The following is a 17,205-nucleotide window of genomic DNA, read 5'->3' on the forward strand; positions in this document are numbered from 1 at the left end:
AGGCAAGTAATATCATTTTTCATGCAATTATTGATATGAAATATTAATTTATCTGTCGTTAGTATGTTCATTTAGTGGTCAAAGCATTCGCTGCCGAGCGTTCATTGTAGCAGGCATACTTTTAACGTGCGCTCTGTCAAACCAACGCCAACGCCAAAGCCAACGCGAAAGTTCTATGTGGACCTGCCTTACGGCGCGTTTACACCGGACAATATTGTCAAGGCAATTATGTCAAAACGTGTTTGTTGAAAACACGAGGTATTCATATTACAACAAACACATCATTTTGACATAGTTGTCTTGACAATATTCTGCGGTGTAAACCTTAACTTAAAGAAACAAAGTCCGTCGCCGTACCGACACAAGTCGCTGAGAGCAGGCTTTCGCCAAAGAACGTAAATGTGGTACATACGTCGATTTATGTTCTTTTCCTACGAAGCAAAGAGTGAGCAATACTTTTCCGCAGCGTCTTTCGATTTATTTATGGTTCCGTAAAACCAATTGTTCATCAAATGCGTTTTAGGAATTTCTAACTAGCAATTCTTTCAATATTCTGCAAATATCAACACGTTCGATTTTTCCTTGTTTGAAATGGCAACTCTGCGACCGAACAGATGAATCAAGCAGATACTGACTGAACGAAAGAAAACTCGAGAATGAACCAAATACTTAACGCAATGAACCCGAGCAAACTCAACGAAGTGAACAAATACGCCGCCATTTTCTCTTGTGCATTTCTATGTCAATAGTTTACTAATATCAAAATTTGGTGGGGTTTTGTTGGGGTAAATTGCTCAATTTTCCCATTAAATTAAAAAATTTTTGTTTAAAATAGTGTAAAAAGTATACTGAGATATCAGAAAAATGCTTGTACGCTATTTGAATTATGTAATGACGCATCGAATGGGCCAATAAAGCCATTGAATAAGAGTCGTGTGCGTGAGCGAGCCGAGCTGTGGCCAACGGCAACAGCAGCATCAACATTCGTCCAAATCACAACCTGAAACTGCACCAGCAACATTTGAAGCCGTAAGGAAAATAATCGAATTATTATATTAAACAACTTTATATTGAGGTCCCTACCTCATTGTGCAGCACAAGCTGCCTTATTTATGAGCATTAAAGAGTCCCAGTAAGTCCCCAAGTTAGAACATACCCCGCACTCCGCTTAAAAGAGTTGTTTGTGTTCCTGTGTGTATGTTCAAAGACCGAGGAAGTCTCCTCGAACTTTACTCTTGCGAACTAAGCTCGTTCATACCTGTTCAATGGTAAAATAAGGGTGACGGAGGGGCGCGTATCATACTACTACGAAGACAATAGGAAAATAAACCAACAAAGACAGGAGTTTAAAGTGTGAATCTTTGCGCTGAAACGTGAGTAGATGTGATTTTTGTGTGAAAATTTTAAGGTGGCTGTCCCCAACAGTTCAATAACAAATCTGGTTAATTATTAATGAATTAAAATATGCACAAACATTAAGGATTGGAAATGTGCATTTATAAAAGGCCACGTATCCTTTAATGGCTATTAAATCGCGTACTTATATTACATATTAGAATTGCTATCTTGCATATATGCATAAGCAATGAAAATGCATATCGAATGCAATTAATATAAATACATATATGGAGATAACGAAAAGAAAATCGTTTTTAATCAAAAAGAAACTAATTTGTGTACAAACAGCTATGTATTTTTGTATAGTAATTGTTTATTACTGTGCTTATTTTATTATCATCCATAAAAATGTTGGGGGTGTTTCCTTTAATTATAAAAGCTTCAAAAATTTAATTATTCTTTTGCTGAACTCTAAAATTTTTATGATAAATATTTTCATACTTGAGCCTTCTAACTAAACAATTTAACGGAATGCTCTCAAAGGCATATATAATAATTTGAAAAGTAAAATATATGTAGGTATATTATAATAATACCCTTATACACAAGTAGTTTTGAACATTTGGCTCTAAAATTTAGGGGACATGCCTGCGTTTTCTTTTAAAGACTTGATATTTTTTAATGATTATACATTTTCAGGTAAACTTCTGGAGATTGTGTGTTTTCGGCTTGATTTTAACAAAAAAAAAAATCATTACAACTTCTACATTTGTCACTAGCACTTAAAAAATCGCGATGGCAACCAGTGATGACGAGCCAATGCACCTTTATGAGGTATTCCAGAACTGCTTTAACAAAATCGCCAACAAACAGCCGTCCACTGGTGGCCCCGAACGAAATGGTGGTTATCAATCGCCTTACGGTGGGCTGGGTATGGAAAATGGTATGTACCCCAACGACGACTTCAATCCAATGCACGACACAGCAGGCAGTAGTAATCGATTTAGCGATGGAGGAGCTGTAGTAAATCAGTATTTTGACACTAATCTTGGAAATGGTGGTGGTGTTCCTCCAAGTGGTCCTGCTGGATCCAGCGGTGGTTGGTATTCTTCTCCTGTAGGCGGCTATGGCAATCAAAATTCATATCAAAACAATGGACCACTGGATCCTCATCACTTAGCAGCGCAACAGCATCATAATGCCGATGCACAACACCACGGTATGCCAGGTGGTATGGGTGGGGGACTTCCCATTGATAACGTTGGTATGCACAGTCCAGTGCCTACATCTCTACCGCCAATGAGTTCATTTCGCAGTGGTGCCAATAACTTGCAACAGATAAGTGGGCCAGCGGCCCATTCGCCGGCGACGCTTTACAATTCGCCACAGCACAGCGCTCAACACACATCCCTAGCGACGGCAACAGCTCACGGACATCATCCCCTTTCGCACAATCATCACAATCAGCAACATAGCCCAGCGGTACAGTCCGATGCTTTTAGTGTAGGCGTTGGTGGTCTTGGCGTTCTTGGCCCTAAAGGACCTTCTGCTACGTCTGGAAATACAACTGCCTCCTTGCGACAACACATGTACATGACAGCAGCCGCTGCGGCTGCTGCCGACCAGAGCATTAGCAGTTTTAGTTCAAATCCTTCAACCCCGGTAAACTCCCCACCGCCACTGACACAAAGTGGTTTATCGCAATCCCTAATTGATAAATCAGTTGTTGGTAGTTCTGGAGGTGGAACTCCATGGGGAGCCGTTTTAAATGGTGGTGGTGGTGGTGGTGTGAATTCAGTTAGTGGCGGAGGCATGGGAGTTGGTGTAGGCGGCAGCTACGCCAGTGACGTTGGTCCATCCGGTTTGCACACAATGGCCGCTGTCTTCCAAGGTGCGCGCATGGAAGAACGTCTTGATGACGCGCTTAACGTGTTACGTAATCACTGCGAGCCTGAGCTGCTGGGCGGCGTAGGCGCTGCACTTTCGGCAATGGACCACATGGATGGGCTGTCTAGTTTTGTGCCAACATCTCCGCCATCGCACATGGTCGGCGGTGTGGGCAGCACAAGTGGTGTATCAGCTCTACATTCACCACATGACGTTCTGTCAGGCGCCGGTCCGTCGGTGGATACAGTAGGCGCAGCTAGCGGTAGTGGAATGAATGCCACGCCATCAGCGGTCACACAAATAAAGATGGAACGAACATCTACGGCCACATCCAGCGGCTCTGGAACCACGACGAAGTCATCAAAGAAACGAAAAGAAGCAGCAGCCGCCGCTGCTGCCACAACCGCAATGTCTGCCGCATCGGCTAACTCTGGCGCAGGAGCTTCAACGTCGTCAATGAGTGGTGCTATGGGAGGCGTAGTTGACGGACCTGATACGAAACCAACCAGCTCAATGGAGGCTACTCAACACAACCATCCTGGGGCGTCAGGCAAAGGCTCAAAACGACCGCGTCGATATTGCTCGTCAGCAGACGACGATGACGATGTAGAGCCAGCCGTTAAGGCGATGCGAGAAAAAGAACGACGTCAAGCGAATAATGCGCGGGAACGTATACGCATACGTGACATTAACGAAGCGTTAAAAGAGCTTGGACGGATGTGTATGACACACCTGAAGTCGGATAAACCGCAAACAAAGCTGGGCATCTTAAATATGGCCGTGGAGGTGATAATGACACTGGAACAGCAGGTACGTGAGCGTAATCTAAATCCGAAAGCGGCTTGTCTGAAACGTCGTGAAGAAGAAAAAGCAGAAGATGGGCCAAAACTTGCGGCGCAGCATCATATGTTGCCACAGCCACCAGGCGGTGGTGTTTACGGCCAACCGCCATTGCCACAGGTGTCAATACCACCTGGCGCCGGTCTGCCAGTACCACCGCCACAAGGAAGTGGAGTGCAATTGCCACCACATCTACAACAGCACAATCAGCCGCAACATCCACAACAATAGCAGGCGGCAGCAGCATTAGCAGCGGCTACAGCACTCATGACTGATCCTCCCACTTCCCAACTACCACCCTTCACCACCCAGCAGCAGCAACAGCACCACCAGCAGCAACAGGAGGCCATCAATAACAGCAACACCAATACAACAAACGCCCTCGAATTGGAGCAACAATTATTGAATAACCTTTTCAGGCGAAGACATCCACCGCCACCACACCTACAACACAGCGGAAGCAACACGCATGCGCAATTGCAAATTCAGCATGCACAGCACCAGCTGTAGGTAGACAGGCAGGCGCAACACCGGCAGACAGCAGGCAGGCAGTCGCCTTTTTGCAATTTTCCCGGTGAAGAACAATAGCGAGGGCTGGCTGGCTGTCTTTTGTTGGTAGTTGCTCGCATGAGCGGGCGCACACGCAAACACATAGGTACGCACATGGAAGCGTCACAATTGTATATAATTGATAAATGAGTAAGAAAACTAAGTACATACATACATACATATTATGTATGTACATATACATATGTTTGTCGTACCTTTAATTTTCACTGCGATTATTTGCGTGGCATGCACGGCAATCGCATTTTTTACCGTCTTATACATACTTATTTGTTTTTTATATTAGTGCTCATTTCGTTTATTGCTTTATGATTTATTTAACACACATACATACATATGTACAATGCTATACTGTGTTGAATTGTGTAGGTTTTATCAACAAGCTATTTTTTAACAGTTTTTATTTCATTCTCTACTTGTCGTACAACAACAAATCATGTATATACGACAGCCATATTTTTCTATACCTTTATAAATTAAGTAGCGTAAATGATAAGTAGATTTTGTATCGCTTCGTTTGTCGTTTGTTGACCGTATTTGTGCATATATTTTATCGTAAATCCCATCATTGTCATAATTTCCTTTTTTTTTTTAATATACTTTTAGAATGTTTGTTTTAGATAATAGAAACCAATATTAGATGAGCAAAAAATTATGATGAGACAAAGTTCAATTCCCACAATCCACATCTGCCATTTTATTTTAAAAGCAGTAAAGTTATCAAGAAAACAACAAAAAAATGTTGAAAATCTAATCGCTTGGTGCATATGGTTAACGGGAGGCAATTTTTTATTTTAAAAGAAAACGTTAGTATCAGAAAAATATTTAGATTATGTCACCACCGGCAGGCAAATGCTTACAAAAATGCATTGCATTAATCTCCATTAGGATTTTATGTGAGCTAAGCATTTATATCTGGTAAGCCACTCCAGCAACATTAGCATTTGTTAGTCACCAGAACTCAAGAAGCAGCCAATGATCCAGAGTGAACTCTGCAATGTCGGTATGGTTGGCAACAGCTAACGGATATACGTTTTAAAAATTAGCAAACATGAGTCAAGTTATTAATTGTTGTTTTTGCGCTAATCATAAATAACTAACGGTTGCTCCGGCAACGTAATCTCGAACATCATTAGATCCACTGGCATTACATTTTTTTGTCGAAGTTTTGCAAAGCCTCTTGACGGGAGCCTATGAATTGGCAGTACTACTGCTGCATTCGGTCGACATACCGCACCCTACGATTATCTGCCGATAGAGCTGCCAGTACTGCTGATAACGAAATGACAGAAGTACCATTTTAAAGCTCAGGACACAATCACAAAAGACGCCGATCTTTCTCTAGTTTTTCGTATGTGTTATTATATACATATATATATATACGCATATTCGTTCGGCTTTTGTGAACGTTAAAGACTTCTATATGAGTAGCGGAAATACGGCATAAGCAAACCCAAAGCAATGAAAAATCTGTAAGGATTCGACGAAAAAAGTGGCACCTAGCCGTAAATCTTAAACCTCAAGTGGAGTTTGTCTGTTTGTTGATGAAACCATTTGTGAAACAAATTTCTTATGAAAAGTTGGAATGTTTTAAAATTGAAGAGTTAAAAAATTGAAATTTTTTGGAACTTCTTCTTTGGTGCCAGTCGTTTCTCTTCTGTGCCAACTGACGGCAATTGGAAATGCCAAGTGAAGCCAAGTCCTTCTCCCCTTTCCCTTTCCATCGCAATAGCGGCCTCCCTCTTCCTCTGCTGCCACCAGCGGGTTCCGAGTTAAATACTTTCAGAGTTGCAGCGTCGGTGTTCATTCGAACGACAGGACCAAGCCAGCGGAGCCACTGTATTTTAACTCGCTGCACTATGTCCATATCATTGTAAAGCCTCATACAGCTCATCGTTCTATTGTCTTTTCGGAACGAAACAAATTTAGTTATCTATATAGACATTGTGTTCATCCTTACATGCAGACGAGTGCTCAGTCTTTCATACTATAGAAATGTGGCCTGCCTGTCTGCCTAAGCAGTCACCGAGCGATAAGTTGCGTTAAAAAAAAACAATGTACTAGAACTGTTTTGTAATATAAAAAAAAAAAACGATAATAAAAAATGGCGCGAATGAAGCGAATAAGGCATGGATATGGGCTTAAATAAAAATAAAAACAAATTAAAAAACACACACACAAAATGAAGTAATACATATTTACATAGATTAATAAAACTTAATTATTAGCTGCATATACATATACATACATAGGTACATAAATGCATACATATGTTATAATTACGATAAATAAATATATATAAAATAATACATATATATAAAATGGTTTAAATTTAATGATATAGCCTATAAGCCCGCAAAACAAATGATAACAAAAAAAAAAGTTGAATGTTTAACGAAAAGCGATATATAGAACTGCAAGTGTAACTAAGTATTGTATCGAAAAGAAATTGTTGAAAGTATCAAGTGCAGGATAGTAAGACTATGAAGGATTAAAAGCAAAAAAAAAAAAACTAATAATATTTTAGCAAGCAAGGGGAGTAATATTTGAAATGCCAAAACGTTAAGTGCTCGTCGCGGTGAAGTGTATGTAGCTACTTTGTTCATGTAACGTTGCAGTAGATCGTCACACCAGCGTTGAAAATCTGAGATACTTGCTGTGGCGTTTTTTGCGTTTGCCGATACTCGTAAAACATACTAAAAGGGTAAGGGCTCAATCAATTACATTGCATAAATATGCTTACACGATTGTGTATTTATATGTATGCAATGTTGACAGATTGTTTTTTCGAAAAACTGCAAATTTCCAAAAAAACTGCAAAATTTCCAAAAAACTACCTTTTTTCAACTAAAAACTAGCTACAAAAAAGGGATTTTCGGAAAATTACAGTTTTTAACTGTGTTCTTTTTTTTTTAAATAGAAAACGCTGCCCCTCCATCGTGCTTTTTATATTAAAAATTTACTTTCGAGAAAGAGATATTTTAATTTATTCGTTGAAGTCGGAAATTTTGAAAAAAATGTAATTTGTACTAGACGGAAATTTAAAAAAACTGTAGCCTTGTCTAAAAACCAGTATCTACAGTAAATACTGTCAATGTTGCAACACTGTATGTATGTAACACCTTCTGTTTAAATTTAAACTCACAGGACTGTTGCATACAACTATAACTTCACCGCAATGATACACTTACGCATTCCACTGAATGGCGTTTGAAAATTGTTTAATTGTATTTTTTTTTAAGGCGCTTAGTGTTTGCTCAAATAAAACAAGATTTTTAACAAAAAAATGTTTTATAATGGCAAATAAAGCTAATTAAATGTGATGGTTCAAAAATTTCTCTATTGCATACCACCTTAGACACACACATGTAAGCCACAAGAAAATGCTGTAAAAAATAATTTTCGAACCTCATTCAACTGCAAAATACCTACATAAAAAAATGAAAGTTAAGATTGCAGCTCCAGTAACAAGTTGGCCAAATTTAAAAGTAAAAAAAAACAAACAGAATTTTAAATCGCAAGCAATTGTTAGCGTTCAAACTACTGGCCCTTTATGCTCATTGCCTCTCTTAATTCCGCATAAACCGCAAAAAAATAAGCTGCGCGCAACTGCAAAGCATGCAAAACGCTAGTTTATAGTTTTCTGGTAAATACAAATTATTTTTTTGTTAAATTATTATTTTTAATTCCTTTGTTAAAATTTTTAGTACGCTAATTTTATTGCCAAAATCATTATCCGTTTCTTTGTAAGCGTTTGCCCTCCTGCCTTTATGCGCCAACAGGTGCTATGCCTAGCAAGTGGTGTAGAAAACGAAACACTTATGCCAGTACATCATTCAGTTACAAAAACAAAAATAGTTAAACTCAAAATACATAAGTTTCATTAGTACTAGTTACAATCAATCGCCTTTAAGTTAATATTCTATATAAAACATAGTTAATTTTTGTTATACGTATGTATTTTGATTATGCTTTTTTATATGTATTTTTTTTTTGTATGGTACTTTCTTGTTTAAATAATGGCAAACAAATGTCATGCAAAAGTATTTACTTAATCGATTAAAATAATCTAAGTTTTATAATAAATTTAATTAGTTTCGAAACAGTTTAAAATTTTAGTGTAGCTACATACATACATAAAAATGTAGTATTTTAAACGAGAAGTGCATCCAGCTGTTTACCTACATAATACGCATAATGTTTGTATTTAGTATATATACATATGTAAGTATGTATGCATCTATTATAAATTTTATTTTTTATATACTACATACATTGGTGGTCACGCATAACACCACAATTTTTTTTTTGATGAAGCAGGATTTTGTACATTAATATATATTTTTTTTTTAAATATAATTCACACTGGAATAAAAACTCCAAAAATGAAATTTTCAAACTATGTACAATCTTTTGAAAAAATAATCAAAATGTATAATTTTTTAATCAAATTTTTTTTTGAAAGTTGTATGTCGTATAATAATTTACAAGTTTTAAGTAGCCGTAAATTCCCGTTGATTTAAAAAATTGAGCAGTTTTTTTCCATGCTTTTTATATGAGGGAAAATGCGCAACATCGTACGAGAAAAAAATTTCAAAAAACGACCATATTTTTGAGCTACTTTGAGCTGCACTCTATGATACTAAAATTAATTATGTAAAAAGTTTGAAATTTTTATGTATTTTTTTTTTAAATTTTGGACAAAGTTTGAAACTTTGATTTATATAGGTTTTGTTATATATAGTATGAACTATATTTATAAAAAAAAGTATTTTATATTAGTTTACAAAATTTTACCACATTAAAAAAAAAGATAGTTATGGTAAGTTATGCGTGACCGCCAACGTACATACATACATACATACGTGCGCGTTTACATGTTCATTTATATTTTCGTGGATGTGTTTTTTATTTAAGGGCCACGCGTTAATGCGATATAATAACGCAAGTGAGAGAAATTGTGAAAAAAATATGTTTATGTATAGCAAACGAAATTGGATGATGATCTAAGGAAATTCTATGTATTAATACTATTAAAATGGTAAAATATATCACATGTGTATATTATATGTACTTAATTTTTCAATGTTGTTGTTGGTTTTATTCTTTCTTCTGCTCAAGCAGTTGGTTTTCAACTGCCGAATCTTACGTATTATGCTCTTCCAATCAGCTATTCATTTAATACGCGCTTAACTCTTCACATCTTAGTGCAAGGAAACGCATTTTTTAGTGTTGTAGTAGCAGCAGTCATACTAGGCTCTCAAATCACTCGCCGGCAGCAAAGACAAAGGTACGTTGTTGGCAACATACGAGGCTATTGATCGTCCCCAGCAAGCAGTTCCAGACTGCTATCGTAGTGAGCATCCGAACAGACATTTGCTTGAGGCAGAGCCCGTCCCAGATACGCCAGAAGACGTATCGAATCCACGGCTACAATTTAGATATAACCATTGAACTCGATGATACGACAAGCCCAACAGCAGTCGACCAGCTTTAGATGCCTCGAAAGGCCAGAGTAAATCTGGCTCAATTGAGGCTTGAACACTGCAGTCGACTGAGCTTGTATGTATCCAGACTAAACCCTGACATACCCTACAAACTTGCGGTTTGTGAAGGCTGTCCCACGACACCAACCATCTCTTCAGTTGCCGACTCAAATCCACTCAAGCTAACACCGCCCTCCATTTGGTCCATCACAACCGTTTTATATGTGTCACTGTTCACTCTGACCATCGCGCAGATGTGGAATCGTTACACTTCTTAAGCCAGAAAAATAGGTAAACAAAAGATAATCCTACATGCCCATATCCGTGTTATACCCAATATACCCCAACATCTTACAATAGTAGGAATAGCAGCATGGAAAGCAACACCACAGAAGTCAACGCCATCATCACACATAACTGAGGGTCTGGATCATATTCCACCTTGCGATAGGACGGTTATCGTTGCGCTTGATCTCGAAGGTACTAGATACCGTTAACCATACGACCCCTTGCCAAACCATTCTGTATTCTTCACTTTCATCCCGTACGAAACGGTAGATATCCAGATATCTGTGTGGAGGTAAATCGTTATTTGAATTCAGAAAAGACGAGACTGCTACGTTGAATTAGGGGTGCGCACTAAACCCGACGCTGTGGAAAATACGTAGAATCCATTACCCTTTAAGCCACAGATGGCGAACGCAGGAGAACCGTACAGACAAATTTGCCTTATCTCCCTCTATCTTCTCCCCAGACTGACTTAGCATCCTAAAATAGTCGGAATAGCAGCATGGATAGCAGTGCATGCCATCACTATTCAGATAAGCGAGGGTTTGGACCAACGTTGACCTTATAATAGGACGGATCAAGTAGCGGTTAACCTGTCTAGTCTCTTCAATGTCACATTTTTCACCATATGCACCAAGGAGATTAGGCTAGAACTCGACGTGTAAGTTGAGGCCCAAAAATATCTACTGCGTACCACCTCCCAAGAGCTTGAGAGCACGTTCGATAGCGGTTTGTCCTTCGCTATGGGTTGCAAAAATTATCCCATTCGATACTTTTTTTCCTTCTCAGTTGCAGTCCGCCCCTCAACACGGGAAATGACAGCTGTATGACTGGAGAGCGCACGTAGACTACACGTATGATGATGCACGATACAAAGCGGCGTTCGACAACTTAACTTAGACTCAGCTAACGCCATTTTTACATTCGACTCGATCAAAGCAGCCTAGGAATAAACGCCATTAACGCTCGAATAAAAGACGCTCTCAATCAGAAGCCCATGTGCACGTAAAATCTTCGTAGCACTCGATCTGTCGATGGCCCTCGACACCGATTTCCACGCTACACTGTACACTGATTCACCACTATATATCAAGCGCTTGATGTCAACAGGTAAATTAAGGTTACCTCCAACCCTGTTTAGCATGTACCTCTGCAATCTTCCGCTCCATCATGGCAACTGGCCAGATATCGAAGATTTGTGCAACGGTCTTTTAGTACGCGAAGTCTTCGCGGAGTCCACGGCCACCTTATTCATAACCTTGGTGAAAGACGTCAGGCTGGAGTTGGACCTAGAGACAGATGGCACAAAAATTCTGACCGTAAATCACCCACGAATACGGGTTGTAACGTTTAATAGCCTGCTCTCTTTCTAGGTTCACCCCACGACAATCAGCAGCAAACTCCGAAGCAGCAATTAGGTCCTGCTTGCCACCTACTAGATTATCGGATGATATGTAAACAACGACGACCTGTCGGTGGGCACCAGCAATACACAGTGGACCAGGCTCCAAACCGGGTAGAATACTGCCACTCGCTCCGCTACAGGTTCTCTTTTCGTTTCGGCGGAGCAACATCTACAAGATAAGACCAGAACTAACCGAAACACCTTATAAACAGCACCTAAGTAAACTGGGACACCTAGATTAGCACGCGAGAAACCCTTTGGGCAGAGGAGTCTACATGGAAGAATAGCTTACACCATAAAGCAGTCGCGTTCGCAACTAGGCTGCCCCCATTCACCTACATGTATCCCCTAAGAGAATTTGACGTCCCCGATATACCAGAGTTACACTGAGCCAACTCCGATCCAGTTGGTGTAGCAGACTCAATTCATACAGAGCAAGACTAAATGTGCACATCGAAAGCATCGGTTCGCATTCGGAAACGGATTAAACGGTATAAGTCACCTCTTTGGCACCGTAAATATTTCACACATCTTATCATATACTCAACCAATGAAAACTGCGCGCCGCGGAGATGACTAAACCGCTATTTAGGGTTTAGACTAGCCGAATTGGACAGGCCTTGGTAGTGCCCCCACAGCCATCAAAATCACATATCTTCCAAGAAGTTAAGACTAGGGACCGAGAACGCGCTCCGGTTTATGTTTTAGTTCTGCACGAGAACTGTAACGTAAAGAGCGTTCCCGCAAAAGAGAACAATGGGAACAAAAGCGTTCAGAGCAATATGAACGGGAACTAGAACAAAGTGTTCGGGAATGTTTCCAAAAAGGTCAAAATGCGAACAAAACTCTCGGGAACTTTCTCAAAATAGAGAAAAAACTTCTAAAAACGAAAAGAACAGAATGAGAACGAAACTTTCGGGAACGTTTCCAAAGAGAACGGAAGTATCGAAAAATTTTTCAAGGAGGATCAAATAAGAACAAAATTCTTGGGAAACGTTCTGCTAGAGAATACAAGTTTTGAGATCATAACGTTAAGAATCAGAGGGGCGGCTGCGTGTTGCGATGAAAAATCGTTTCAGTGATTTATCAGTAGGGTGACTGTCAGATAGTTCCTGAGAAATTGCTCTTTTAAACTTTTATTCCCGTTTTTTTCTTTGTAAGAAAGTTCCGGACATTTTTGTTGTTTTTGATGTGTATACATCTTTGGTTTCGGTAGGGGTAAAATTTGCGAAGCTGTAACGCATATCCCAGCACAAAATTTCGAAGGGCTTAACATGTGTATTTCAGCATAAAATTTTTATTTTCATTAGAAGCACCCTGTGTTTGCTTGCCAAATGGTTGCATACATTTAGGCATATGCATAGTAAGAGGAAATGCGCTTCAATTGATTATTACTTCCTATTATTTAAACTCAGCACATGCATACGGTTTTGTACCTATGTATGTACATAAATACGTATGGACTAATTTTTTGCAACTGGGCATGAATCACGTAACTTTGAAACGATAGTCCTTCAAACGATACTGACAAAACGATGTTGCCAAAACACTGATTTATGCATTTGTGTTGCGGTTACGTGTTAATAGCCGTCATCGATTCGCCACTTCGCTGCTTGCTATGTTTGAGTTCCGGTCGCTTAACGAAAAATTTTGCATGTGAAAGCAACAACAAAGTTAGCTAGCACGGATAGACGATAGCGAGTTTGGTTGTACCTCATTGTATTCGTTCGTTTCGCCACTCGCTAACTGTTGGCGAATCGATGACGGCTACAGTTACTGTTACGTGAAGCAAAACTGGAATCGAGTTGACGATATCGCACAAACGATCAAACAATTTTTGATTTTTATGAAGCAAGACAATCTCGACACGATATCGTTCAGACGAATGTCGTCATACGTGATTCATGCCCTGGTTTTGATATTCGTAGATGGTTTTAGGCATAGGTTTAGTAGTCTATTTTAGTAAATTTAGGAATATATACAAATAGAAATGCTCAAACTATAAGCTCAAAAACAATAACTGATGCGGTGTTTCCAAGATATTTTAACGCCCTTGAGTCACAAGTATATACAAGTATATTTTATCAATCATACCGATAATGTCATGTATTAAAAGAATTAAAAATGAAAATGAATAAAAAAATTAAATCAGCAAAATGAATAAAATTAAGTGAAATTAATGTTTAATTTCTAACCTAACCTACATTTGTATGTGTGTAACTGAATCGCCTTTATATATAAAAATATTATCCTAATTTTCGAGCTTGACTCCCTAATCTGTTATTAGAAAAAGAGATTAGCCATGCAAAATTATAATTAAAAATATCTCAGATTAAACCGATAACTTTTTGGTGTCCAACTTAGCTTTATCGATTATACTTGCGAAGAAGAGGAGGAATGTCAAATATTAAAGTAAACAAAAATTGACGCTAGTAAGGAAAATAGGTTTGTAAAGGTATTTTTAATAAAATATTCAGTTATAAATATATTTAAATGGCCTAATATGTGCTGCAAAAAAGGTGACCACGGTGGCACAGAGAAGAAGTTTAACTTTTCCTCGAGTTGTGTGAATAACAAGCACAACCAATTTAACAGCTACCGAGCTTTGATTGAGATTATATTTATATGTAAACGTACTTTTATGCTTTGCCGTTCGCATATGTATACACATCAAATTTCATGAGTACCTAGTACTCACGCCTTTTTTTTGGTTCTTTTAGAAATGTTCCCGAAAATATTGTTCGCAATTTGTTCTCTGTGGGAACGTTCCACAGAGTTTTTTCTTGTATAATTCCCGTTGAGAACTTTCTCGACAGCCTACTCACTTTCGTTTTTGTGAAAACATTCCCGAAGGTTTTTTCTCATTTTGGCTTGGATTTTTAAGCGTTCTTGGGAACAAAACAACGAGAACGACCTTTGGTTTCGATCATATTTCTTGCACTCGGTACCTGGTTAAGACCATTTAGTCTGTGTATGTGTAGGAAACAGAATTCCTCGGCAGCCACTCTCAGCATGTCTTTGCAAAGTACAGATCAATTAAGCGGGAACAAAGTTTAAAATCTCAATCTCTCGCCTGTTAGGATTTTCTTAAATGGAAAAATAGGAATACTCGTATTTTTTGTTAAAAGGAAGAAGATATTTAGAACTGCCTCAAAGCCCATAAAGATTTCCTTGTATTTTATATGGAGAAAAATAATTTTTTTTGTAGAAATTCTTGAAATCAGTATTTTTCGATCGGAAAACTCTGTTTCTCTTTATGGATGCCCCATAACACCCAATTGTTTATTTCATTATTTTTAATATTAACTATTTTTTATAGGCCTTCTACAATCCTAAAAAAACGCAATGAGGGGGGCCAATAAAAAGTCGCTAGTATTAAAATATGGTAAAAGTCTTCTGAAGAGAAACAAGGTTTTTCGATCGAAAAGTATTAATTTTCAATTAACTCTATACCCTTTCTACGAAAAAGTGTTTCCCAATATAAAATACATCAGGGGCGCGACCAGGAATTCATTTAGGGGTTTATACTTCAGAAAATTCGATTCAGATAATATGCTCTTTAAATACATTTATGCAAGTTTTATGTATAGTATATAATAAATAAATAAACTTTAAAGTTTCATAAATTGCACTCTATTTACATAAAATTAACAAAGACCTCAAACATTTTTAGCCGACTTCAAAAAAGGGAAAGGGTTATCAATTCGACGGAATATTTTTTTCTTTTTTATGTATGCTGCCGCATAACTGTGGACCACGTGAACCGATTTCCATAGTTCTTTTTTTATCGGAAATGTGGTACCTCTCAAGGGTCGTCCCGTAATTTGGTTTAGATCCGATCATTGGATCATGAAAAAATTAACGGTATTCCTAAATTTGTATACGAGAATTGAAGTCGGTTATGTTTTTTTGCTAAAAAATGACTTGTTTAATAAGAAGTTCTATATACACAAGATGCGCTCAATTTCAAAAGTAATAAAATTGTTAAAAAAGAGTTTTGTTCATTTCCTCGCTTCGGGTTTTTATATTGGAATTCTGACAATCGCTACGCAAAATTTTCTTCGCCAAAATTCTCTAAATGAAAAGCAATGGGCCTAAAAGTATACTGCATGGAAAATTAATAACCAGGGCCCGGATTTCTATGCATTTAAATTTTTTTTGGTAAGTCATAGGAACTTAAAGATTAGCAAATGTTGCGAATCAAGAGTTTTGTGTTAAGATGACATCGATTTGTTAGTGCATATTCTTACATATTTTGCCATAAATGCACATTTTTATAAAAACCAAAAAAAAAATACTTTAGGTGAAATTTTTTTTATAACATTTCAAACTTTTTAATTTTTTTTTCGTTTTGGGATAACCCTACAATTATTTTTACTTAGTTTTTATTATGAAACTTTTATTAGCTGGAACAGGATAACCGATCTTCTTCAATATTGGCACCTTTTCTGCACTTTGCACTAAAAAATTTAATATAAACAAATAAAAATTCAAATTCGGGATCAACTAGCCTCTTGAAAATTTAATTAGCTTTGATTTAAAATACAAAAAAAAATATCAAATTGGTTGAGAAATGGAGGCTCCAGTGAATTATGAACATTAAATTCCATTTATTGACCACTGTGCGCTGATGGCTGGGCCTTGCAAAGGACGGATCAATGCTTCGAGAAGCAAGCAATTTTACTAAGAAAAAAAGTGGCAACAATTTTATTTTTTTTCCAATTTCAATTTTTTATTCTTTATTTTTTTTTTTNCGACTTCAATTCAAAATCGGTTAACGTGGTCCGAAGTTATGCGGTAACATACATAAAATTTGTGAAGTCGGTTAAAAATTAAACTAATAGAGCACGAATTTCGATGTGAAGCAATACTCTCTGGGAAGACAATAGGGCTATTCGCGATTCGGTGCATAAGAGCTGACAAATTTATGCAATTGCAGAAATATGCCATGGATTGTGAGCAACCTTTATTAAACTGTCATGGTAAAACTTTTTTAATCAGCTGATAGAAATGTCAACCAGATTTGCAATGCATAGCATTTTTATGCTATGGATTTTCGGTATTGCAAATTTGTCAAGCCATGGCAAATGCAAATGCGTGTATTTTGTTTGTGTATTGCAAATAATTTGCAATACAAATTTGCAATGCAATGATGCTAGGCCATTTGCACCGGATCGCGAATAGCCCTAATATGTACTTGCAATAATTGCACCATGGGCGGGAAGTAAATAGTAAAAATATTTTTAACAGGCTAACCTAATATTCACGCACGCCGCCAATTTACTGTCAAAAATTTCTCATGCACATACAACTTGTATGGGACCAACCGAAATTGAACGGCGTGCGAATGAAGCTAACTCAATTTCCAATTTTTGTTCTGCGTGACATTTTGAT

General features: G+C 37.9%; 1 protein-coding gene across 1 annotated transcript; it reads left to right on the plus strand.

Annotated features, from left to right (window-relative positions):
• The first annotated feature begins 664 nt into the window (after positions 1-664).
• da (transcription factor daughterless) lies at positions 665-4,316 on the plus strand. Its single transcript, XM_017629812.1, has 2 exons — positions 665-1,373; positions 2,038-4,316. Exon 2 carries the CDS (start codon positions 2,134-2,136, stop codon positions 4,294-4,296), a length of 2,163 nt encoding a protein of 720 aa, XP_017485301.1. The 5' UTR covers positions 665-1,373; positions 2,038-2,133; the 3' UTR covers positions 4,297-4,316.
• Positions 4,317-17,205: the final 12,889 nt, after the last annotated feature.

This window comes from Rhagoletis zephyria, unplaced genomic scaffold (genome assembly GCF_001687245.7).
Source record: "Rhagoletis zephyria isolate East Lansing unplaced genomic scaffold, Rhagoletis_zephyria_1.1 Rzeph_scaffold_00085, whole genome shotgun sequence".
Lineage (NCBI taxonomy): Eukaryota > Metazoa > Arthropoda > Insecta > Diptera > Tephritidae > Rhagoletis > Rhagoletis zephyria.